The 25217-nt window shown below is 60.2% G+C and overlaps 2 protein-coding genes across 4 annotated transcripts in view; one reads left to right on the top strand and one right to left on the bottom strand.

Moving 5' to 3' along the window:
- The first annotated feature begins 354 nt into the window (after positions 1–354).
- On the top strand, positions 355–12097 carry GRIN2C (glutamate ionotropic receptor NMDA type subunit 2C). 2 transcript variants are annotated; one of them, XM_042966181.1, is made up of 13 exons: positions 370–769; positions 2824–3422; positions 3769–3883; positions 4821–5032; positions 5186–5351; positions 5685–5838; positions 7173–7298; positions 7597–7826; positions 8210–8370; positions 8894–9081; positions 10021–10253; positions 10676–11236; positions 11318–12097. In XM_042966181.1, the coding sequence occupies exons 1-13, from the start codon at positions 371–373 to the stop codon at positions 11768–11770; spliced, it is 3597 nt and encodes a 1198-aa protein (XP_042822115.1). In that variant the 5' UTR covers position 370; the 3' UTR covers positions 11771–12097. The 2 variants fall into 2 exon arrangements, with proteins under 2 accessions (XP_042822114.1, XP_042822115.1); XM_042966180.1 differs by having other exon boundaries at positions 355–769; positions 10676–12097.
- Positions 12098–14567: 2470 nt separating this feature from the next.
- TMEM104 (transmembrane protein 104) overlaps positions 14568–25217 on the bottom strand; it is a 58819-nt gene continuing 48169 nt past the window's right edge. For both annotated transcript variants that reach the window (XM_007091234.3, XM_015541656.2), the window contains exon 9: positions 14568–18589. In XM_007091234.3, coding sequence (XP_007091296.2) covers positions 17829–18589 — 761 coding nt within the window. In that variant the 3' untranslated portion in view covers positions 14568–17828. The remainder of the gene's footprint in view (positions 18590–25217) is intronic.

Raw genomic sequence — 25217 nt, 5'->3', positions numbered from 1 at the left:
GGCCCAGACAGATGAGTTTCCAAGGCTCTGGCCTTTGCGGCCGAGCAAAGTGTTCAACAGCGGAATGGAAGTCATGAGCACTGATGGGGACTCACGTTCTTCCTGCCCCCACCCCTCCAGAGAGCCCTGGGGACGCTCAGCTAACCTGTCTCTTTCTCTTTATCTGTGTCTGGCTCTCCCTCCCTCTCTGCCTCTCTTTGTGGAGGGAGGTTTTCTCCTTTTTTCTTTCATCCTTGGGATGTGTGTGTCTCTGACTCCTCCCCCCTTCCCCCTCCCCCCCCACCCCCACCGTGTGCTCATCTTTTCTCTTCGTGCTTCTGTCTCCCTCCCTGTACCCACCCTGATCTCTCTGCAGGACCCTCTGGTGGACATGGGTGGTGCCCTGGGGCCCGCCCTGCTGCTCGCCTCACTCCTTGGTGCCTGGGCAGGGCTGGGCCCGGGGCAGGGTGAGCAAGCTATGACAGTGGCCGTAGTGTTTGGCAGCTCAGGGCCACCGCAGGCCCAAGCTCGTACCCGCCTCACCTCCCAGAGCTTCGTGGACCTGCCTCTGGAGATCCAGCCGCTCACCGTGGGGGTCAACAACACCAATCCCAGCAGCCTCCTCACCCAGATCTGCGGGCTCCTAGGCGCTGCCCGCGTCCATGGCATCGTCTTTGAGGACAACGTGGGCACCGAGGCCGTGGCCCAGATCCTGGACTTCATCTCCTCCCAGACCCATGTGCCCATCCTCAGCATCAGTGGGGGCTCTGCTGTGGTCCTCACCCCCAAGGTGCCTGTCCAAACTCATGTCCCTTCATCCCTTGGGCCGGGAGCCGGGCTGGGGCTGCAAGAGTGGGGCTGAGGCTGGGCCAGGGAGAGACTTCAGCTCTGGGAAGCTGGGATTGGGTGGTACCAGCAGGTGGTGGGGGCTGAAGGTGTGACATGGGTGACGGGGGAAGAGGCTGTGGCAATTATGTTCTCGTGTTCTAGAAGATAAACTTTCTGGGCTGCTTTCACATTGTGTCTGGATGAGGCGGGGTGGGTGGCAAGCTCACCTCTGGCTTAGGTGGGAAGCCCCGGCCCACCTTCTCTCTGCTTCTCGGGCCTTCCTCGGTCAAGCTCCAGACTCAGGGGCAGAGGCCAGGCTGGGCAGGGGATCCGCTGCAGTTAACCTGCAGGGGAACACCCAGTGTCAGGCCGCTGTCCCAAGCATGGGGGAGGCATGCCCTCACAGATCTGCAGCCCGTGGAGACAAAGTTCTAAAGACACGCTAATCTACAGTCACAGCTGGGACAAGCATTCTGAAGGAAAAACACAGGAGGGTCTAAGAGGGCCCCGTTTGGGTAGAGGGTTGGTCAGAAGGTCTCCTAAGAAATCATATAGAAGCTGAGGCCTGGAGGATGAGGGAGAGTTGGCAAGGTGTGTGTGGGGGGGTTCAAATGGGGGGCAGTGTTCCCACCGGAGGCATCAGATGGTGTGAAGGCAGCTAGGTGGAAGGAGCTGGGAGGATTTGAGAGAAGGTTGGAGACGGGGGTGGGATTCTGAGCACGCAGGAAGATATTTGGGTTTTATCCTAAGTAACTGGAGAGCCAAAGAAGGTGTTGAGGGGAGAGACCTATCTGATCTGCCTTTCTTTTATGATTATTTTTTATTAGGGAGAAACTTGAGCATACATAAAAGTAGAAGCGTATAATCACCCCATGTACCGTCCACCCCTGACCAACCCTGCCCCATCCTTCTCCCCGCTACTCCCCTCTCTTCTGTGTCATTCTGAGGCAAAGCCCAAGCATCCTACTGTCCCATCCAGACGTATGTCAGTATATATCTCTAATAGATAAGGGCTTAAAAACCGAACCACCACATGATCACATCTAGAAAATAATAAAAACTCCTTAACATCATCAAATATCCAGCCGGCGTTCAAATTCCCCCTTGTTTCATAAACATCTTAAGTGCTTATTTTTAAATTTGGTTGCTTGAATCAAGAAACCAGTTAGGTGTCCACGTGGCGATTGGCTGACGTGGCTTCGGAGCCACAATCTCTAGGATCCTACGACATCTCTTTTTCTTGCAATTTGCCTGTGGGAAGAACTGGGTTACTTGTCCTGTAGGGTTGTCCCCGGTTTGCTTTTTTAAAGACGGGGACAGCAGTCGCAGTGTGGCGAAATCTTGGAGGGCCTGCGGTGGCAGGAGGGACCCCTCAGTTAGCAGGGGATTGCGCTAGTCCAGGCTCGAGCTGGCGTGCCCTTGGCATTTGTGATGGTGGAGGCAGTGGGGAGTTGGAACCTTCTCACCCACAGGGCTCCGTGGGGTGTTTTCCTAGGAAGCTTTGGTCCTGGCAGTAGCTCTCAGCGTGGTGGCTGTCTTAACAGTGCTTTAGAAAAATACAGACGCCCCGAGTCCCATCTCTGAGAGTCTGGTTCAGTTGGTCTGAGGCATTGCTTCCCAAACTAGCGGGCTCAAGAATCACCTGAAGAGCGTGTCAAGGTACAGATTCATGGGCGCCATCCCCAGAGGTTCTGATCCAGTAGGTGTGCGATGCGCCCGAGAATGTGCATTTCCGACACGCTCCCAGGTGACAGCTGATGCTGCTGGGCTTTGATCCAGCATTGACCGGGCGCGAGCCCGCAAAAAGCCCTCCAGATGATTCTAATGGGCAGCAGGGGCTAGGGACCACATCGGGGGCGGGAGGCGGGAGGCGGGAGGCGGGTGTTGCAGCACAGGGTCTCCCGGGACGCCCCGCGTCTAGGGGACGCGGGCGCATTAGGGGACTGCAGGAGGAGGCAGAAGTTGGGGCGGGGCGCGCCGAGCCCCGCCCCGACTCAGGCCCCGCCCCGCCCCCAGGAGCCGGGCTCGGCCTTCCTGCAGCTGGGCGTTTCCCTGGAGCAGCAGCTGCAGGTGCTGTTCAAGGTGCTGGAGGAGTACGACTGGAGCGCGTTCGCCGTCATCACCAGCCTGCACCCGGGGCACGCGCTTTTCCTGGAGGGGGTGCGCGCCGTCGCCGACGCCAGCTACCTGAGCTGGCGGCTGCTGGACGTGCTCACGCTGGAGCTGGGCCCGGGCGGGCAGCGCGCACACACCCAGCGCCTGCTGCGCCAGCTCGACGCCCCGGTGCTGGTGGCCTACTGCTCGCGCGAGGAGGCCGAGGTGCTCTTCGCCGAGGCGGCGCAGGCCGGCCTGGTGGGGCCCGGACACGTGTGGCTGGTGCCCAGCCTGGCGCTGGGCAGCACCGACGCGCCTCCCGCCGCCTTCCCCGTGGGCCTCATCAGCGTCGTCACCGAGAGCTGGCGCCTCAGCCTGCGCCAGAAGGTCCGCGACGGCGTGGCCATCCTGGCCCTGGGCGCCCACGGCTACCGGCGGCAGCACGGCGCCCTGCCCTCCCCGGCTGGGGACTGTCGTGGCCACCCCGGGCCCATCAGCCCTGCCCGGAAGGCCTTCTACAGGTGGGCACCTGCCCAGGGCACGGAGGGGGAGGGGGCCGCTTCAGCGGACCTGGGTGGCTACACCTCCCACTAGCTGTGTGCCTGGGGCCAAGTTAACCTCACCTCTCTGGGCTTAGTTTCTTCAACTGAGAAAGAAGCCAGGTATGAGGTGTGGTGAGGATTGCAGGGGGAGGGGTGTCAATACAAAGAACAATAATTGCACAGTCAGTGCTACTTGGGGGTGGTGATAGTGGTGACGTAGAAGGTGGGGGAGGGGGCATCCTGGGGACCCCAGGAAGGTGGGGTCCTGGGCAGGGCTGCTGGCAGAGCTAACCAGGGACACCCTGGTTTCTCTCCCCCATCGCAGGCACCTACTGAATGTCACCTGGGAGGGCCGAGACTTCTCCTTCAGCCCTGGTGGGTACCTGGTCCAGCCCACCATGGTTGTGATCGCCCTCAACCGTCACCGCCTCTGGGAGATGGTGAGAAGGGGGTGAGCCCAGGGTCCCTCGGTATCCTCTCATTTTGTCCCCAGTCCCTCTTGTCCCACAGCTGAGCAGAGGGTCCCTTCTGCCCTTCATCCAGCCCCTCATCCTTCAGGTCTCAGCTGAAACATTTGCACCTGCGCTAGGGTGGGTGCTGCATCTCGGCTCGGGGCTCATCTAGCACCCTAGCCTCCCTCCACTACAGAACTGATCAAACACTCTTATCACCTAGTCCGGCCCCTGGGGGAGTAACCCACAGCTATGCTGGCCAGACGGACATGTAAACAAATAGATTTGGGGATGCTCAGTGCTTGAGGAGAGATGTGTGCAAAGCATTACGGGGGGGGGGGAAGAGGAGGGCCAGAAACCAATTCTGCCTTCAAAGGAAGAAATGGGGGAAAGATTCACAGAAGTTGGGACGTTTGGGTTGGGCTGTGGAGGGTTGAGTCGGAGGGCATCAGGAAGGGATACTAGCCTGGTATAGACAGAGGGGCAGAAGGGTCTGGGACATTTTAAAGTGATTTGTTTGGGGGGGGGTGTAGAGACTGAGGAGGAAGTGTGGGGAGGGGTAAGGTGGGCCCGAGTGTGGAAAACTTTGAGTACTGGGCAAAGGACTTTGTACCGAGGTGGGGGGTGGGGAGGGTGGGGAGATGTCTCAGGTCTGGACTCGAGAAAGATGCTGCAGGCCAGCAGCAGTGGGGTGGCTAGATGGGAAGGCGTGGGGGCCAGAGGCTGGGAGGAGACTGTAGGGAGCCCCCCCACCTTTCTGGTCCATGCACAGCCCCTTGCTCTGCTCTCCAAATGCTCCTGCCCAAAGCTCCCCAGTGTAAGGAGGGAGACTCTTGGCCCTGGCAGGTCCCACCAGAGGCCCCCACCTAGAGGGTGGGGGTAATGGGGCTGGAGGTCCCAGGCTGAAGCTGGTCACCTTTTGCAGGTGGGTCGCTGGGACCATGGTGTCCTCCACATGAAGTACCCGGTGTGGCCTCGCTATAGTGCCTCCCTGCAGCCTGTAGTGGACAGCCGGCACCTGACGGTGGCCACGCTGGAAGAGCGGCCCTTTGTCATTGTGGAGAGCCCTGACCCCAGCACGGGCGGCTGTGTGCCCAACACTGTGCCCTGCCGCAGGCAGAGCAACCACACCTTCAGGTCCGTGCGAGGGCACAGGAAGGCCCGGTGTGAGCTGTGTGCTGCCGTGTGATGGCAGGCGCGTGTGTCTTATGCCTGGGTGTGGGGGCGGGGGCCACCTGCCAAACTGGGAGTTGCTGCTGGCTCTGACTGCTGGTGGTCTCTTGGTGGCAGCAGTGGTGACACGGCCCCCTACACCAAGCTCTGCTGTAAGGGCTTCTGCATTGACATCCTCAAGAAGCTGGCCAAGGTGGTCAAGTTCTCCTATGACCTGTACCTGGTGACCAACGGCAAGCATGGCAAGAGGGTTCGAGGCGTGTGGAACGGCATGATCGGGGAGGTAGGCCTGCCCTTGCGGTCCACCTGAACCCACCCCCCTGGTGGGCTCCCCAGGCCCCATGCATCGCTCAGCCACCCCTAGATGTTCCTGTGCCGGGGGTCAGTCAGGGCGGAGCCTGGGGCCAGCTCCCACGGCTCTCCCAGTTGGCAGGGGAGACGGGTTGTCACCAGTGATGCTCCCTGGGGTGGTCAGTAGTGCAAGTGGGGCTCTGAGGACCCCAGATGGGAACAGCCCACTCAGTCAGGGGGGTGGTAGACGGGGGGGGGGGGCTGTGGAGAGTGCTCCAGCCTGTGGGACCCCTCCTCCAACCCGGCCCGGCCCCCATGACCCCAGGTGTACTACCAGCGGGCAGACATGGCCATCGGCTCCCTCACCATCAACGAGGAGCGTTCCGAGATTGTGGACTTCTCTGTGCCTTTTGTGGAGACGGGCATCAGTGTGATGGTGGCACGCAGCAATGGCACCGTGTCCCCCTCGGCCTTCCTGGGTGCGGCTCTGGGTGGGCGGGGATGGCTCTGGGGTCTGAGGCGCAGGCGCAGAGACGGGGAGTTTGGGGTGGGCCTCAGAGGGCCAGCGCAGCAGCCGCGGGTGCCTTGGAGGTTGGCCAGAGGCCTGAGCTGCAGGACGGTAGGATGCAGAGGGATAGGAGGCGAAGTCCGTGTTCCATCTGAGTCTGAGTGTTGGGTAAGGAGGGTGGAGGGGTCACTGTGAGGGGCAGGGAAACGGGGAAGGCAGGCCGACGTAGGCTGGGATACACCAGGGGAGAAGCTTCACAGGGAGCTGGAGGAACCGACCCAGAGAGTGGGAAGTAGCAGTAGGAATTCAGCCTCGTGGGGCAAGTCCCTTCGTGCCAGGCTTCACACTAGCTGCTGGGGAGACAGCCACAGTCCTGGCCGCTGCCCAGCGTCCTGTCAGGAAGTCAGTGGGCCCTGGAGTGGGGGATTTTCAGAGAGCCCCGAGGACAGGCAAGCCTCAGCCAGGAGTAGAGGAGAGAATCCCCTTCCTGCTGTGTGGCCTTGAGCAAGTCACTGAACCTCTCTGATCAGGATTCCTCAGCTGCGTAAGAGACAACAAGCCCCACCGCCACGGGATGGGCATTGCGGCAAAGGACACAGTGCTTATGGCAGCAATGCCTGCTTGCTCTGGGAGACTGAAGCCACTGAACAGATTGGTCCGAGAAGCTCAGTTGGTCTCCCCAGCTCCTGGGGCTTCGGGGCCCTGTCAGGAGGATCAAGAGTGAGACTTGATCTCAGAGACCCTGATTCCAGGCAGAACAAACAGCCAGCCATCAACGCTGGGGCAGGCGGGGCACTTCCAGAACAGGAGTGTGGTTAGCGGTGCTGGCTAGCAAGGGAGGAGAGGGAAAGAGAATTCCTTGGGCATGCTGGTGATACTTGGGATCAGGCTGGGTGGGGAGGAGGAGGGAGATGGCAGATGGAGTGCGTTGCAGGCAAGGGGGTGGGAGAGGAAGGGGAGAGAGCATGGGGCATAAACTCCCTTTTTGTGAAAGGAAGTTGGGGGTCGGTGTGGGATCCAGGGGAGATGTGTAGTCAAAGGGAAGTTTCCTGGGGCGGGGTGATGGGACCTGGTCCCAGGGCAGAGGGGAAGGGGAGACAGAAAATGCTGGAGAGCCTGATCTCTCTTGGGGGTGGTCTCTCCCGGGGCCCTGCTGCTCTGAGAGTCAGAGACCCCTTGGCTCAGTCCTCGGGGCTGACGGGCCCCACTTTGACCATGTGGACGCACCTGTCTGCACCCAGTGCTCTGGGCTGTGGGTGGGAAGGACAGTAGTGAGGCCTCTGAGCTGCCTCCCTCTGTTCCCAGAGCCCTACAGCCCTTCAGTGTGGGTGATGATGTTTGTCATGTGTCTCACTGTGGTGGCCATCACGGTCTTCATGTTTGAGTACTTCAGCCCTGTCAGCTACAACCAGAACCTCACCAGTGGCAAGAGTAAGCTCTCACCTAGGCCTGGGAGGGAGGGAGCATTCTGGACGGGTGGGCTCAGGGCTACAGGGGCCCTACAGAGAAGGCTGGATCCTGGGGGAGGTATCTGGCTTTTGGACAGCAAGCAGGGGCCAATCAGATATATGAGAGAGAGAGAGAGAGAGAGAGAGAGAGAGAGAATGAGAGAGAGAAAAGGGAGACAAGGTGGGTTGGCTTGCCCTGGAGGGGCGATGGCTGGGGACAGGGCCCCACCCAGGACAGAGTGAAGACTGGGGTCCCTCTGTGCCCACCCTCTCACCCCCAGAGTCTGGGGGCCCATCCTTCACCATCGGCAAGTCTGTGTGGCTGCTTTGGGCGCTGGTCTTCAACAACTCGGTGCCCATTGAGAACCCCCGAGGCACCACCAGCAAGATCATGGTCCTAGTCTGGGCCTTCTTCGCCGTCATCTTCCTCGCCAGCTACACCGCCAACTTGGCCGCCTTCATGATCCAGGAGCAGTACATCGACACTGTGTCTGGCCTCAGTGATAAGAAGGTTCTGGGGCTACAGCTAGCAGAGGGCGAGGGGTGCTGAGAGCAGGGGTAGGCCTGTGGGACACAAAAGGGGAATCTGAAATGGAGGAGGGAGTAGGAAGGAGCTGGAGACCTGGTTGAGGGGAGGGCTGGGGCCTGGGGCGAGGGGGCGGATGGCTCAGGTGCACCGACAGAGTGGCCTTGGGTAAGTCTCTTCCTGACCTGGCCTCAGGTTTCACCGTTTGTAAAACGCAGGAGTGGCCCGGACGGTCTCTCTCAGACTCCTGTGCCCTCACTCTGCAAGTGCAGACTCCAGGGCTGGGCGCCGGGGATGGGGTCGGGGAGCGCTGGTGTGTCCGCAGGCTTGGACGGAGGTGACGAATGGCGCCTGCCCTCTGCCCGCAGTTTCAGCGGCCTCAAGATCAGTACCCACCCTTCCGCTTCGGCACGGTGCCCAATGGCAGCACAGAGCGGAACATTCGCAGCAACTACCGAGAGATGCACACCCACATGGTCAAGTTCAACCAGCGTTCGGTGGAGGATGCGCTCACCAGCCTCAAGATGGGGTGGGTCCTCAGCCCTGCACCCACCCTCTGACCGTCTCTACCCACATGTCTCCCCATTGACCAGCCTCAGTTCTGGCCCTGTCTGGGAGACCCCAGGTGGAGACATGGAGGCCGGGTGTCCTGTAGGACTCGTAGGGAAGGGGGAGGGAGGTCTGGGGGCAGAGTGAAGTTTCAAGCAAAACTGGAGGCCCACAGATGCAGCTGAGATACTGAGCAGGGTTCAGCCTTCATCTGAGTGGTGGCTGTGACCTTCTTAGGGTCCTAGGGAGACGGAGGGGCTGGGCACGGAGGGAGTGTTCTCTGGAGGCGGAGGGTCCCCTGGCCTCTCTGAGAGGAGGGGAGGTCCCTGAGCTATGGAAACGACTCTTCTCTGCATTCAGGATCCAGGGGAACCAGAGAAGTCTCTGCCCACCCATTCCGCCTGGTCAGTGCTCAGCGGGCTCTGCTGGGCTCTGCAGCCCAGACCCCTGTCAGGCCCCAGGTTGGGTATCCTCACCTTACATGACCCCTGGCCTGTCCCCAGGAAGCTGGATGCCTTCATCTATGATGCTGCTGTCCTCAACTACATGGCGGGCAAGGACGAGGGCTGCAAGCTGGTCACCATTGGCTCTGGCAAGGTTTTTGCCACCACTGGCTATGGCATCGCCATGCAGAAGGACTCCCACTGGAAGCGGGCCATAGACCTGGCGCTCCTGCAGTTCCTGGGGGATGGTGGGTGCTGCTGCTGGGGGCCTGGGGTCCAGGGTGGGCCGTGGAACCTGAGGTGGGGACAGCTGCCTGATGGCCGGTCAGCATCTCCACTACCATTCTCTGAGTCCCAGGGCCTGTGGGCAGGAAGAGGTCTCTGGGAGTGAGGCTGGGGCAGGGAGGATGGGAGGGTGGCATTTGGAAGGACCACATGGAAACCCGGGGAAGGGGTGGGCTTGCCAGGAGGGAGTGGGAAATAGGATTTCGGGAGACTCCCTGGAGGGCAGGAAGACAGGAAGGAGCTCAGGCCAGACAGTGGGGCTTGGGGGAGGCTGACATCCTGTCTTTTTTCTCTAGACCCCTGTCCCGGCCATTTCCATCTTGAGATCACCTAGGATAGTGCCAAGGGCCTGCCTCATCCCAGAGCTGGGGCTCAGGCTTGCCTTGGGACAGGGGGCTCACATATGTAAGCAGTACAGCGGAACCTGTCCCCAAACCCAGAGCTTTCAGCGCTATGAGATCAAACTGATTTTCCATCAGTGTCACAGATTGAGAGTGATAGCAGTTAAGGTGCTGGGATGTCCTAGGGGACCTGGGCTTTTAGTCTCTGTGTGCCAAGCTCTGTGCCTGGCTTGTAGATGACCAATAGGTTTGACCCAGGTGTGAATGATAGGTAACATACCACATCTGCAAGCTTTTACTGGGTGTGTGTGTGGGGAGGGGGCGGGGGGGGGGCATGTCCAGGGCTGGCATTGTCTACCCCAGCCCCCACTCTGCTTTCCTTTCTTCCTGCTCATTGCCACCTCCCTTCCCCCACCCCCATCCTGCCCTTGCTGGCTAGATCCCTCTGTGGTCCTGTAAGGGGCTGGCTCCAGACCCCTCCTTGCTCCAGGCTTGGGCGAGCATTGGGAGGGTCTTTCCTGAGCTAGGTGTGCCCCCACCCCCGCTCCCGCCTCTCGCCAGGGGAGACACAGAAGCTGGAGACGGTGTGGCTCTCGGGGATCTGCCAGAACGAGAAGAACGAGGTCATGAGCAGCAAGCTGGACATCGACAACATGGCGGGCGTCTTCTACATGCTGCTGGTGGCCATGGGACTGGCCCTGCTGGTCTTTGCCTGGGAGCACCTGGTCTACTGGAAACTGCGCCACTCAGTGCCCAACACGTCTCAGCTGGACTTCCTGCTGGCTTTCAGTAGGGTGGGTGCCACCCCACCCCAGGCAGGTCCCAGCTTTAGGGGCGCCAACCCAGATAAGTCAGAGCTGGCTATGGCCCCATTTACAGAGGTAAAAACTGAGGGCCTTCCAGCATCACACAGCAGAAGAGAAGCAGAGCCCTTCTGCCGCAGGCTGGGCAGTGTTTCGGAGCCAGGCTGACCGGGTTCGAACCCTCACTGCTATTTACAAGCTGTGTGCCTTTAGGAAGAGATAACCTCTCGGAGCTTCAGATTGCTCCCTGGCAATTGCTCTCACAGTGGCGCAGGGCCGGGCGCATAGGAGGCGCTTAACGAATGTTAGTAGCTTCCTACGACTTGGGACGCCTGGGCTGGTGCTTGGACCGGGAGGCGGGAGGTCCCTGAGAGGAGCTGGCCACTCATGGCTGTCTCCTCCCGGCTGCCCAGGGCATCTACAGCTGCTTCAGCGGGGTGCAGAGCCTGGCCAGCCCCGCGCGGCCGCCCAGCCCGGACCTGACCGCCGGCTCGGCCCAGGCCAGCGTGCTCAAGATGCTGCAGGCGGCGCGTGACATGGTGACCACGGCTGGCGTGAGCAGCTCCCTGGACCGCGCCACGCGCACCATCGAGAGCTGGGGCAGCAGCCGCCGCGCTCCCCCGCCACCCGCCTGCCCCGGCCCGCGGCCACCCACGCCCGGCCCGTCCCCGGCGCCCAGCCCCCCGGGCCGGGGGCCGCCGGGCGGGGGTCGTGCCGCGCTGGGGCGCAGGGCTCCGCAGCTCCCGGGCCGCCCTCCGACGCCTGGGCCGTCGCCGCCAGACGTGTCCCGGGTGTCGGGCAGGCCGCCCCGGGAGGTGCGACGGCCGGTGCAGGCCGGGCGCGGCGGGCGGCACCTGTCGGCCTCCGAGCGGCGCGCGCTCCCAGCGCGCCCCCTGTCGCCCGAGCGCTGCCACTACAGCTCCTTCCCTCGAGCCGACCGGTCGGGGCGCCCCTTCCTCCCGCTCTTCCCGGAGCCCCCGGAGCCAGAGGACCTGCCGCTACTCGGGCCGGAGCAGCTGGCTCGGCGGGAGGCCCTGTTGCGCGAGGCCTGGGCCCAGGGTCCACGCCCGCGCCACGCTTCCCTGCCCAGCTCGGTGGCCGAGGCCTTCGTCCAGCCCCGGTCGCTGCCCACTCGGTGTGGCCGCCCGGCCTGCCGGCGCTTGGCGCAGGCGCCGTCGATGCGGCTGCCGTCCTACCGGGAGGCCTGCCAGGAGAGCGTGTGGGCCAGGGTCCCCGTCTGGCCGCACAGACAGCACGCCTGCCTGCACGCCCACGTGCCGCTTTGCTGGGGGGCCATCTGTCCCCACCTCCCCCGCTGTGCCAGCCACGGCCCCTGGCTCACTGGGGCCTGGGGGCCTCCGGGGCACAGAGGCAGGACCCTGGGGCTGAGCACAGGCTACAGGGACAATGGGGGGCTGGAAGAGGTCAGCAGGGTGGCCTGTGGAACACATGGCTTCCCTGGACCTTGTACCTGGAGGCGGATCTCCAGCTTGGAGTCAGAAGTGTGAGGGGTCAGCTACTGTGGTTCCTGGTCAACTGGATTCTCTGCCTGGCACTTCCAGGGTTAGTGCGGGCAGGCGTTTCTGGATTCCGCCTTGAAATCCTGGCCTTGGGTCCCCAGTGACAGATGTCTTCCATGGTCAGTTGAGTGACCTCGGGGGTCTCCGGTCCTGGTGTGGTCCGGGTGGGCTGTTGCTGTCCTCTTATGCAAAGCCCTTCCCACCTGTCCTGGAGTCACCGGGAGCAGTGATGTCTCCCTGCCCTGATATTAGCTAGTTTCTAGTCAAGACTGCGGGGGGCCTGGTGTAGGAGTATGGTGGCTGGAACTCGGGGTGGGGGCGGGGGGCTGTCCCCCCACCCCCACCCCCTGCCCTCCCTGACTGGAGTTTCTTCTCAGAGCGCTGGGGCATTAAACAAATCTTTTACAACCCACTGGTCCTGGCTGCCTCATTCTGCATCCCTGGGAGGGAGGGGGGCACCATAGCCTATAGGCAATAAAGCACCTTGGGGGTATCCCAGCGGGGTGTCCGCCTAGAGAAGGTGGGCAGCTCCCTGTGGGGGAGTATCTGGGCAGCAGAAGCCGCTTGGTATTCAGTGGCTCCAACCCACCCTGGTGCTGGGTGTGACAAATGTGCTCAGCATGGGGGCTCTGGTGGTGACGGATGGAGTTCATCCTTCAATCTCCTTGAAAAGAGAGGCTCATGCCAGGGGCTGTGGGTGTCCTGCTTTGCCAGGGGCCCACCTGGAAGCCTGACGGTGTCATAGTGGGAATGGCAGAGGGAAGTCTGCTGTGGGCAGCCTGTTGGGCTCTCCTGGGCCCTGGCTGGCTGTATTCTCTCCGTGGGGGATGTGCAGGGCTCCGAACTGCCTGCTGGCTCTGGAAGCTTGGCACAGGTGGCTTCCGAGGTCAGACACAGCTCAGCCTTGCTGGTGCTGGGACCCCTGGGGGGGGGGGGGGAGAGATGGTCAGAGAATCTTCTGGATGTGTCAGTCCTTCACCCTCCCTCTGGGCTCCCAGCCCCACCTCCTTTCTCTGTCACATGTCATCAGTCCTGGACCATCTAGAAAGATGGCTCTTTTTTACAATTTCCAAATGCTTTCACATCAGTGGTGAACATGTAGCCCCACAATGACTCTGTACAGTAAGCACTCATTCTTCCATTCATTCCACAAACACAGTAAGTGTGATTGGTGCCGTCAGACCTTTTCCAACTGTGAACATGTAAAGCCTGAGGCCTTGCTGTCCTTGACAAGTTGGGTGAGGCAGGGCAGAAATTACCTCCATGTAACAGGGAGGAGGTCGGGGAGGGCAATGCTGAATGCCAACAGCACGTGCAGCCGCTGCCCCCATGTCCTTTCCCATACATCCTTGCTGGATCCCAGGAAGCTGGGTCTCCTTTCCAGTCTCCAAACACTCCACTACTGGGGGTGGAGTCATGAAAACTGGAAGTTTTTTGTTTGGTTTTAGGCACGAGAGCAGCTGAGATGCTAGAGTGGGGGGAAATTTCTAAAAACCCTCCATTTGTGTCTGGAGAGCTGGACTATGCCAAGAATGGGAGGCCCTAGTCCATTAGTCAAGTTCATGTCCTCTGCCCTATGGACTTCATGGATCCAGGTCCAGAATTGCAGTGGGGAGGGTGGACCTCAGACACAGGTGGTAAATGTGGGTCTAGGTGAGTGCTCGAGGCCTTGGAGGGGAGTTTGACCTTGAATGCAGCCATCGGTGGTGAGAGAGTTAAGCCCCTGGACCTACCAGCTCCCCCTGGACCTGACCCCTCCCGCTCCCTGAATCTGAGTGCAGCTCTGGGTGAAGGGCTGCAGCAGGTAAGCCAGGAGGAGTCTTGAGATCCAGGCTGCTCTCCGCTCACTGCCCAAGATCATTAATAACCAAGAACTGGAAAGATAATTAAAAGCCAAACATGGAGCTGAGCCTGTTGCTGACTGGCTCCAAGGAGGGGCCCATCCTGCTCCTGGAGCCAGGCTCTAGGCTGCCTCATTCTTTCTCTAGGAATGTCTTCTGGGGAGAAGTGGGCCCCACAAGAAGTGGAGGCAGGGAAGATGCCTACTGTGGGTTCAGACCTTGCTTGGCCTGGCTCCCCAGCCTCTGGCTCAGAGCCATGATGCCCTCTGTGCCTCCACAGAGGACCAAGGGCCCTGCACTATCGAGAAGAGGGCAGAAAGCCTGGCAGGGGGAGGAGGGAGCTGTGTCGCAAGGCCATAGATGATTAATCATCATAAACAAAGTCTTGACTGTGTAGCAGAGAGCGAGCTGAGTCCACCCAGACGCCAGGCACCCGGATGCTGGCTTCTTTGGTGGGAACAAGAGGGGGGCCCTCGGTCACCTGTCTCAGTAGGAGGAACTCCTATCTCTCTGCTGCTGCATGGCTGTCTCCTCGCCGGGCTTTACTGAGAGGCTCGTTGTCCACACTACCTCTCTCCTGGGGCCCGTGAGCGGGCAGGGAGCAAAGAGCTTAGCAGGAGGTGGGTATGATGGCCTTGGTCAGGATACCTGGGCTTTAGTCCCAGCTCCAGAAGTCTCCAGCAGGGCCTGGGTTTGGCTCTTTGAAAGTGTCCTTAGGCTCCCTGGAGCCAGAGACCACTTTCTCTCCCAAAGCCCTCCGGACCCTGAAGCATTCAGACCAGTTTCTTGTTTCTGAATTGTAGCAGGCAGTTGCTACAATTCATCAGGTGGCTATGAAACCAACCAGGTGCCTGGGGACCCAAACCAGGGTCTTCAGTGAGTCTGGGGCCTGTGGCTACGAGTGTGGTTATGGCTGGCAGTGACAAGGGAGCCAGGCACCAGTACAGAGTAGCTTTATTGAGCACTTCTGTGCGAGGCACTGAGCTCACTACTTAAGTTCCCACAACTGGTCAGTGGCGCAGGTACTATTGTCCCTGTGCTACAAATGACGAGGAAGAGTAGGAGGCTCGCTGCCTGCATGGGGCAGTTCTGCCTTCTTGGTCCATGGTCTCAATACCCAGATTATGCCAAGGTCCACACAGAAAGCACCTAGCACTGTGCCTGGCACATGCCAGGCACTGAGAAGCTATCATTTCTCCTTTTCTCCAACTGACACCACCGTGAGCCCCAGCCCTGGGGAGGAGGGACTGAGAACCTCTCCCACAGTGGATCTGTTTCAGGAGACCCAGCTTTTCAGTGGCCCTTAGCAGAGCCAACCGGGTGTCAGCCCTGCCCAGGAATCCGCCCCTGTGACAGGCGTGGTCACGGCCTTACACCTGCCCTCAGTCACATGGCCCTGTGCCAGGCCCCTCCCCCAGGACTGGTTTCTCATGAGGTGGGGAGCGGCCCCCATCCCCCCCCACCACTCTGACTCTAGTTTCTATTGCCGAGGCTGCTCCCGGCCCCGTGTGGTGAGAACAGCTGTGTAGCTAAGGGCCTGGCAAGGTGCCCGCTGCCCACCTTCCACCACTCAGCAGTGCCTCCCAGCCTGTCACCTGCCATCTGCCCCATCTATAAGCCCGCAGCCGCCTCGCTGGCCTCAGGTGAGGGAACAGGCAGGAGCCCCTGGCAAAATGGCATGAGGGAACACAGTCTCCCACCTTGGCCTGGCCTCGGGGTCAGTCCGGGTGAAAGGCGTTAGGTGGAGGCTGGCGGGTTTATGTCCTCCTCCACGGAGACATCTGTACCCAGGTCAGGCTGGGCCGGCATCCTTTTCTGCCCTCCCCACCAGTGACCTCGGGGGCCCATCTGTAAAATGGAAATCAGGAGCCAGCTCGCCCCCCTCACCACACTGACGTAAGCACTTGCAGCCAAGTGTGCCTGACGCACGTGGTGAACAAGCATCATCGGGGTTCTGTCTGGCTGTTGGGCCTTCTCCCCCTTGCCCGAAGCCCCCTGGCTATCAGCAGTAGAGAGGAAGACGACCCCATCTGACCTCCAGCAGGTGAACACGGAGCTGTAAAGGATCCCAGACAGTGGCAGTGGTGAGCGCCCTGGGTTACCGTCAGGGATGCGGCCAGCTAGGGCTGATTCCGCCCCTCCGGGCCTGGGGCTGCCCAGCTCGGAGTAGGGGAACGCAGCCACCAGACTGCACTGCTGTGTGGCTCCAGATTGCCACATTAATCAACCTGGGCTTTATGATGCTAATAAATTTGCGTCCAGAATTTGGTTTGGAGCCTGGGGCAGCAGGATGATTTAATTTGCTTTGTCCTTAAGCAAGAGGGAGTGTAAATGGAGAAGGGTAAGGACCGATGTTTTGAGTTTTCAGCAAACAGCTGGGCAGCTGCAGATCAGCCCAAGCCATGGGTGTCCATCACCCAGGGGCCCTCCCTGCTCTGCCCACCGGGGGTGGGGCCTCCTGGGAAGAAGCCACAATGGTACATGGGGAAGGGTCGTCTATTTTCCACATGGATGGAAAATCACAATGTTTGGGGACCAGCTGCGAGATGTGTGGCAGCAGTGAGAAAGCAGACCATGGCCAATCACGACCAGGGGTTCTCACAGGCTGGGGCAGCCAGGGGCTGGGGCGGGGATAGCACTGCCTGTGGACTCCCCAGGTCCTCCTCCCTCTCCTTCGGAGACCACCAAGGGCCCCAGGACACCCGGTGGTGTCGCTCCGACCAAGGTACGAACACTGCGCCATGCAGGGAAGGCTGCGGAGATCCCCTAACGAGAGCTGAGCAAGGCACTAAAATCAAAAGGGGGATGGGGTGGGGGCTTGAGACCCCACCCCAGAGAGGCAGCTCCAGGTCAAGCTGCTTTGGGCTCCAGGACAGGTGGGGCCAGGCCCAGGGTTGGGGGCACGCCAGGGAGGGTCAGGAAGGACCCCCAGGTCCTGAAGCGGAAGGCACATTGAAAATGCAGAGTTCGCTAGTCACCTGTGTTTCCGAGAAGGGCTGGCCCAGCAGGTACACGCATGCCTGTGATAGGGAGGGGACCACGGAAGAGCTGGTGAGGTGGCCAGGAAGCCACCCCTCCTTCCATGAGAACGGTGGCTGATGCCCCATCTCACTCCACAGCACCCAAAGGTCACAGAGAGTATGAACAGAGCACCCAGAGCCTGGCTCAAAAGGGAGCCACGTGAGCCACATTTAGTGCTGGAGTGGGAGCAGGGACAGCCAAGCCTGCTCTTGCTTCGCAGACCTGACCTCTGACAGGGTGGGAGGCACAGCCTGCTCACCGCTACATGCCCAGGGTGCCCCCAAGCCACCGTGATGGTGGGTGGGGGTAGCTCCCTTTAGTGGTCCTTATGCACCGTCCCCCTGTACTGCAGGAGACCCTGAGGGCCCCAGTGGGGCAGTCAGGAGAGCAGAGAATCCCTTTGAGGGGTCACAGGCTCTGGGCTTTAAACTGGCTGCCAGGTGGCTGTGCCCCGAGGAAGGACTGCTCCTGCCTGATGCTCCTGAGTCACCCCTGGTTCAGGAGCTCAGCCAGGTGCTGGCACCCACAGCAAGGGCCCTCAGAGCCACAGTCAAGGGACCCTGGTGCCTATCAGCACTTCCTGTTGTCATCGAGGCTGGCCAGGCCTTCTCTGGGGAGTGGAGTGGCACCTGGCCACTCCAGGCCTGAGGGGAAGGTGGGACCTGCCTGTCACTGGCAGTCCTGGTGGGGAGGAGAGTTAGGGCCTGGGATTTGCCCCAAAAAGGCAGCAGCTACGAGTGGAGTTTTCCCAGACGAGGATGCAGGAGGGGCAGGACAGAGGAGGACGGGATGTGGCCTCTGGTATAAATAATGGGAGGGCCAGCACTGTGTCCCTACTGTGCGGTGGGAGGAGCCCGCTCCTGGCAAGTAAAGCAGTAACCAGTCCTGGAACTGGGACGGCTGTGTGCCCAGGTTGTGCAGCTAGGCTGGCCAGGGGCAGCCCCAGGCAGGGGGCCTGGGAGACAGGCCGCCCTGGCGAGTGAAGCGAGGCGCGGACTGCGTGGGATCCTGGGTGGAGATAAGACCCCTAGCAGGAGACGTGGAGGGTGCCCTCCGCCAAGTCTGGCCTCGCCTGCCCCATGCAACCCTGGGAAGGAACTAGCTCTTGGCTCTGCAGGCGGGAAGGTGAGTGATGGGGCCAGAGTGGAGCCCCCGCCTCTCTCGTCACCGGGCACATTTTGCCATCAGACCTTGGTCTCACTGAGGACGATGTTGGCAGTGACAAAGAAGAAGCAGGAGAAAGCCCAGAGCAGCACAAAGCCCACCCAGAAGGCGTGGCGGAAAGGGGACCTGTGCTTGTTGATGGTCCCGTAGCCCAGGGCCAGCTGGGTGTCCTTGCGGCTGTGGTACACCAGGAAGGCGGGGATGACGTACTGGATGCCTGTGCCTGCGTAGGCCCCCGTGATGCCCACCAGGGACTCCAGGTCGTGGGTGCAGAAGGCCACCAGCACCGGGGGCAGCAGGGTGATGGTGGGGAACACCACGCGGTCCACCACCCAGGGGTACGTGCCCCCGTCACGGTGGAAAAGTGTTTTCCAGTTGTTACGGAGGGTCACGGCGATGATGGGGAAGTTGGTGCTGATGGTGAAGACAGGGAAAAGGCCCAGGAAGAAGCGCACAGCAGCCAGGCTCACGACATCGCAGCGCGCGAAGTTGAGGGTGTACATGTCCATGAGGCTGTCGCCGCGGAAGCAGAAGATGGCGGTGAAGCAGAGAAGGCCGTAGAAGGCGAGGATCAGCACGTAGTCCAGGAAGACCAGGCGTGTGAGGTGGCGCTTGGAAGACACTGGTGTGACAAGGGATGGCAGCGAGTGCTGGCACATGAAGGAGTAGACGCACACCCCAAACAGGTTCCGGATCCCGGAGAAGTCAGCCAGGGGCGGGTGCCCCTCTCTGTGCCCGTTCCCGATGCGGACCAGGGCCAGCACGATCATGATGGCAAAAGCTGAAAAACAAGAGGGCAGTCGGCCAGCTGAGCGGGAACCGGCCCTTCCCTGGGGAGTAGTCGGTTTGGTGGCACCTGCCCAGGGACCAGAGCGCCAGGGGAATCCCGGAGTTCACGTGACCCTGATGACCGTGTTGTGGGGCAGGTCAGCCGTGGCTGCAGACCACGCTACCCCTCCCCAGAGAATAAGGGAATGGATCTCTTGGGGGGCCTGGGCATGAGAGGGGGCTGCGTGGGGCGGTCAGCATGTGCCCGCCCAGGCACTGCCCAGCTCCCTTAGGGGGCTTCTCTTGGAGCAGGCCTAGGTCGGAACTTGTGCTCACACTCCCTCCCTTGGCTTAGAGAATGTATGCATGGGGAGTAGGGGCTGGTGGGGGGGAAGGGGCACAGAAAATCTGGGAGGGGGAGTCCTCCTGGGCCACGGGCACCTGCATCTGAGGGGGTGGGGAGTGGGAAAGTACGCTGGTAGTTCTGCACAGAGGTGGGCACCCAGGGGTCTACACCAGGCAGGAGGTGGGGGGGAGATGGCACCAAGACCAAGGCTGGGAAGAGCTGAGCCCTCTGAGCTGCTGGCGTCAAGGCAGGAGGCAAATGGCACACGGCTCTGCGGTCCTGGGCCTGGTGGCAGAGGTAGGGGACAAGGGAGTACCTCTGACCCAGGTTACCTATAGGACAGAAGGGGGCCTAGGACCATCTGTTCAGAGCAAACAGGGCCCCGACTGGCCTCACCCGGCAGCCTTTTACAACAGCCCTCCTAAGGTCTTATACCCGGAGCCGGGCTCATCGGCTGGGGCTCCAGTACGCAAGCTCCTGAAGGCAGACACACTTCTACATCCGGCTGGTGCCCCTCTGTGTCTCTGGCTTCCTGCATCTGCTATCCAGATTGCCCAGAACCCTCACTGTTAGCCATCGACACACACAGGCACCACTGGTGTCCCCTAACCCGTGTGTCTATTCAGACCAGACCTGATGGCCTCTCTAGCCTGTCCCCCAGGATAGTTATGTCTCTCATTGGGCCACACAGGAGAGCAGGGAAAGGGACAGCGGGCTGAAAGAGGCCGGTTCCCAGACATGCAACTCTCCTCCCCAGCCCATCACAGGCACAGGGTCCCTCCCTGCCATCCCCTCAGGCCACATCCCACTCCCTGGCTCCCTGGAAGGAAGTGGCCTTTCTCCTGGGACTCACAGAAAGCCGGACCAGTGTCTTCCCACAATGACACTTGGGAGAGCAATGGACAGAAACGTCATCTATCACTTTTAATCAGAAATGTCTGACACCAGGGACAGCAGCCAGGGTGGGTGGTGGCGGGGGGGGGGGGGGGGAGGGGAAGGAAGAGGCCTGTGCAAATTGCCAATAAAGAAGATGATTTGTTTCCTCTTCAGCCCGCTCTGGCCGCTCCTGACTCTGAGTGCCCCACAACTCTCGCTGCTCAGAGACATGGCCCCTCTTCCTTCCGTGCTCTGGTCGGTCAAGGCGAAAATGGCGACCCAGCCCCTCCTGTGGGGTCTTAGCCTGGAGAACTGCCTCTGGATTAACCCTCTGGAGGGTGGGGAGGGGCTACAGGGCAGCCCAGAACCCTGCCAGCCTGGCTCATCCGATCTCTGGAGGTGAGTGCAGGAGGGGTGTGTAGGGCAGAGATCCGTGTGGAAGAACCACAGCACAGAAGTGCGCTGGGGCAGGGTGGAGGCGGAGGCCCCTGTGTGCCAGGGAGTCTATCTGGTGCCAGAAAGGGTTACAACACAAAGCTTGGCAGTCTGGGGCTGGGGTGGGGGTGGGGGCCTGGGGCCGCCTGGTGATTAGCTATTCCAAACTATGGAAGCAACCCAAATGCTCATCGACTGGTGAATGGATAAAGAAGATGTGGTGTATACATTGTGGAATATTAGTCGGTGATCAAAAAGAATGAAATCTTGCCGTTTGAAACAACATGGATGGAACTAGAGTGTATTATGCTAAGCGAAATCAGTCAGAGAAAGATAAATATGATTTCACTCATATGTGGAATTTAAGAAACAAAAAAGACGAACACAGGGGAAGGGAAGGAAAAATAAGGGAAAAACAGGGAGGGGGACAAAACGGAGGAGACTCTTAAATACAGAGAACAAACAGGGTTGCTGGAGGGGTGTTGGGTGGGGGATGGGCTAAATGGAAGACGGGCATTAAGGTCACTCGTTGGGATGAGCACTGGGTGTTACATGTAAGTGATGAATCACTACATCCTACTCCTGAAATCATTATTCCGCTCTATGTTAACTAACTTGGATTTAAATAAAATTAAAAAAAAAAAAAAAAAAAGAGGCTGCAGCAGGCGGTTCGGCCATAGGTTGCGCCCCGGGGTCAGCCGCTGTAAGGCAAGATTCAAAACCTGCTCTGTCACCACCATTTCAGGTGTCACCTCGTCACCTGGTGTGACTAGCTTGGAAACAGGCTAGTGGAGAAGCTGGCCCTGTGGCTCGGGCTCGGAGCCCTGGGCGCGGTGGGGGAGGAGGAAGAGGGCTGGCAACTCCCAGTCACTGCTGCCTCCAGCCCTGGATGCTGGTAGTGCCTCTCTGCCCCCTTCGTCCTCAACGCTACATCTCCGGCAAGGTGTAGGACAGGCAGGCTTGCTGGTTCCAGGGTGAGCGGTCGGGACAGCCCTGACGGCGGGAAGGTGTTGTCCTTCCTGCGAATACACATATTTCTGGAGGTTCCCCAAAGGCAAGAGACGGGAGTTTTTAAAGCACATGAATTCGTGGGCAGCCTCCGCCCCGACAGTACAGCTACTGACAGTCTGGAGTCACTGTCTCGGGGCTGGGTCTTTACGTCAATGACGGCATAGGGCATTTTCTAGAACTTTCAGGATGGTTACAAAGGCATGGCTGTGGGAGATAAGAAAATTTATCTTACAATCTTCTAGCTGTAATTAGGTTTGCATCACCATGCGGTCACCCCACCTTGCTGCCTTACTCAAGTCTATTTCCAAAAATCAGATCTACCTCCAGGGGCTAGATGCTGGGTCCTATCCAGGAACAAAGACACAAGAGGCTCTTGGGAGGCAATTCCGGGAAAATTAAAAAGTGGCCACATCGTGGGGCTTTAGCTCCTGGATAAGGCCCTGGAGGGGACAGTCTCACCTGGGGGCCACCCTGGGTGAGCCCCACACCCATTGGCCACACCGGCACTGCTCTGTTGGATGTTCACACAGCTATGTGACTTGCCAGCACGGGAAAGCCAGGGGGGGGGGGCTTCATTCGCCCCCTGGATCCTGACCAAGCGTCTGCTGGGTGCCAGGCCCCACCCTGCTCTCGGGACACGCAGGCTCCAGTCAGGGGGAAGAGGGCCATTCATCGGAGCAGCATGTGATGAGCACACCGCTCAGAGCTGAGAAGCTCTCTGGAGGAAGGGCACACGATGCCCCGGAGCAGACGCCCCAGGAACAGAGCCTGGGCTTGGAACACAGTGGGGGCCGGCTCTGGGCGGACGAGCCCCGGCAAAGCTTAGGAAGAGGCAGTGGAAGTGGGAGCCACCAGGGAGTTTCGGCGCCCCCCACCCCAATCCCTGTGAGGACACAGGGTAGGTGCTGGGCTATGTCCTCAGGAGTGGAGAGGGAAGGGCAAATGGTCTGGCCTGGTCTCCAAGTTGGCAAGTTCAAAAGAAACGAGTGATGCCCCAGACTTCATGTTGTGATGGAGGGACAGAGAGGGAAGGGGCAGGAAGGAAGCAGGAGAGCCTGGTGTGGGTGGCTCTGAGCTCAAGGGGCCCAGGACTGGAGGCACCCATCTGGCTATCTGGCCTCTGCCCTTGTGACCACACCCCCCCATCCCTGGCTCCTCCCTCCCAAGGCTGCTGGAGGAGCAGAGCTCCACAGCCATCTCCTAGATTGATGGTCCCATCCCTAGGAGACAGCTGCTCCCCAAACCCATTAGGCCTGTTAATAAATCAAGATGAAATGAGGGTGACAGTCTATGAGCGACAGACTCTGTCAGGAAGCATGACAGAGAGCAGAGTTCTGAGCGTACACGTCGACGCCCGAGACTCGGCCGGCCACTGCCACAGACACTTGCGCCCACCTGGCCGAGGCCGTGTGGGAGGTGTGGATGGGCAGAGGACAGAACGCTGAGAGCTCTCCGACATCTTGCTGACCAGGGCCTGCAGTCCCAGAGGGCAGGGATGGCTTGGCTTCTCTCTGACCCTCACAGGCCACGCTCGGAGAGCCCACGTGACCGGACGTGGGTCATAATCCACATCCGCCTGCACTGGCACTGGAACTCACACTCCGAGGGGAGAGGAGAGGCAGTGAGCTGCCGGGGAGGATTCTGTGGCAGGGAAGGAGGTGAGGGCCTGACACAGGTCACATGAGGAGTGGCTGTCGGCCTTGGAAGGTGCAGCTGCGTGGTGGTGAGACAGGACATGAGCCTTCTCTTTAAACAGTGGAAGTAACAGCCAACGTGAGAAACTTGCGCTTGTTCTGAGTAACTCCTGGCTCAGCTGGGACCACCCACCCATCCACCCATTCGACAAAGCTGTTCCGAGTGCTCACGTGTGTCGGCGCTCTTCTGGGCACCTGGGGACAGCGCACGGAGTAAATGCCACCCCTGTCCTGGAGCCTACGGCCCAGAGGAACCAACAGCTACGAGTTGCAGAGACAAATTACAACAGAAGAAAGAATTGGCTAACGGCCACATCAGCTGCAGGGGAGGTGATGAGATCCCTGTCCGAGCGCACCTGGGCACAAGACCACCCGGGGTAACAGGGGGAGACCAGGCCCCAGGCCCCAATTCTGGCTGTCACAGTCCCTTGCAGCAGGAGGTGGAGAGGGGCCAGAGGCAGGGCCCCAGGGAGCGTTTGTTTCTAGGCTCCCGCTGACGTAGCCAGGAGAGGTGGGCTAATCACATTCTGGCAGCTGCTCGGGGTTCCCGTGCCGGCCTCACCACATCCATTCGCCCTGAGCCACAGCCTGGTCCCCTTCCCACACGTCCGGTCCTTGGGAGCCCTGCGCAGATGGCTTAGAGAAGACACCTCCCTTCCCTTTCTGAGGAGGCCAGGTTCATGAATTTATACCATGAATGCCCCACATGACAATGTCAGCATCCCATCACAGGGACATTGGTGACTTAAGCAGGTGCCCTCTTACAACGTTTACCCAGGCACTGACTCGGCTCTCAAAGGGGTCCGAAGAGAAACACTGCTTTCCAGAGGCAGCCTCCTGCCCCTCCTCTCTTTTGCCAGCAAGAGCCTGATAAGCTCGGGCCAGGAGCTGCAGGGCCTCACGGCTGTCTGTCTAGCCTCAAGCCAGTCTCCTTTCAGAGAGTAGGACAGGTGGGCCAACACCTTTCTGAGCTCCTGCCAAGGGGCAAAGATGGTCCCAATTTACAAGGGGAGGAGTGAGAGATGAAAGCAGTGCTCAGCCTCCCCTGGCTCCCCAGCTCCTGAGTCTGCAACCTCTCTTGGGCCGCTCGCCCTGGGCCTCATTGGTTGTATGAAGCCATAGATGGGTCCAGGTCTCCCGGGAGCCAGAGCTGACTTGCTCTTGGGACAGAGGTGGGGACAAGCAGGGGTCTGAGGTTGGGACCCAGGGCTCTGATGCATACTTCCTGAGAATCCAACCAGCAACTGTAGTTTACTTCTCTTGGGGCTCTGGGTAGGGGCAGAAATCAGAATGGTCATTAGCCAGCTTTGTCCTCCATGCATCAAAACCCATCCCTGGGTAAGACCCAGCCTCTGGGCCATGGTGAGGCTCCCCCTCACTGCTCTTGGAGCGTGGGTGAGGCCTGGGAAGGGCTCCACTTTCCTTACAGAATGCCGGAGTCTGTGTAGCACTGGCATGAGCTGGACCACCTGCCCTGGCACCACTGGAATTGGGGAACACGGGGCAGGGCTCTCCTTGCCTGGGGGAGGGCAGGGCAGAATTCTCCCAGGAGCCCCCTATCCCTCCCCCAGGACTCTCCCCACAGTGGTGCTACAGGCACCCAGGCCCTTCCGCAGTCAGCTGCTGTATCCTGCCTTGCTTTGGCAGGGTGCTTCCTGGAGAGCTGCTCTTTGAGTCTCTGACCTCTGGACCTGGCCCCAGAAGTCCCGAGGCTGTGCTGTCCCAAATACCTTGCTGCTCTGAGCTCCCTGAGTGGCTCTAGCTCTGACACAGGCGAGGCGGAGGCTATCCATCAAGGCAGCTGTCAGGAGGACGGCACTCTCTTCTCCAAGCAGAGAATCAACATGCCAGGGCTAATGATAATGAATGGCCGTGCTGTGCCCATCATCAGAGCTGGATCCGGGGAGGATCTGGCACCAGCTTCCTCCTTCACCATGGTGCTGCCCTCGGAGGATGCTGGGGCACAGATGTGTCTCTCGTTAGGCTGGTCAGAGGTTGGCCTGGGCCTCCGGAGACTCAGGAGGGCAGGGAGGAGTTGATGGGGTAACACCAGCCTGCGCTGAGAACAGCGAAAGACAGAGCAGTTTCTGGGCCCTAAAAGCAGGAGCAGGTGACTGGGCATTTGTTCCTTAAGTAACAGGACCAACTGGGAATGGAGAGCTGTTCTGTTCTGCAGGTTCCTGAGACCCACAGGGCTGGGGGTGTGAGTGGAGCTCACCTCTAGAAGCTCAAATGCCCTGGAGACCACCAGTGGGGGAGGGAAGCTGCTGCTCGTCCTC

Source organism: Panthera tigris, chromosome E1 (genome assembly GCF_018350195.1).
Source record: "Panthera tigris isolate Pti1 chromosome E1, P.tigris_Pti1_mat1.1, whole genome shotgun sequence".
Taxonomy (NCBI): Eukaryota; Metazoa; Chordata; class Mammalia; order Carnivora; family Felidae; genus Panthera; species Panthera tigris.
Note: the sequence above shows the minus strand (reverse complement) of the source record. Positions and strands in the feature narration are given on the sequence as shown.

Bases quoted from the DNA above. Each gene is read 5' to 3' on its own strand.
- GRIN2C (XM_042966180.1), top strand. From the start codon at position 371: ATGGGTGGTGCCCTGGGGCCCGCCCTGCTGCTCGCCTCACTCCTTGGT. The intron at 5,033-5,185 runs GTCCGTGCGAGG...TCTTGGTGGCAG, and splicing joins CAGAGCAACCACACCTTCAG to CAGTGGTGACACGGCCCCCT. The intron at 5,839-7,172 runs GTGCGGCTCTGG...CTCTGTTCCCAG, and splicing joins GTCCCCCTCGGCCTTCCTGG to AGCCCTACAGCCCTTCAGTG.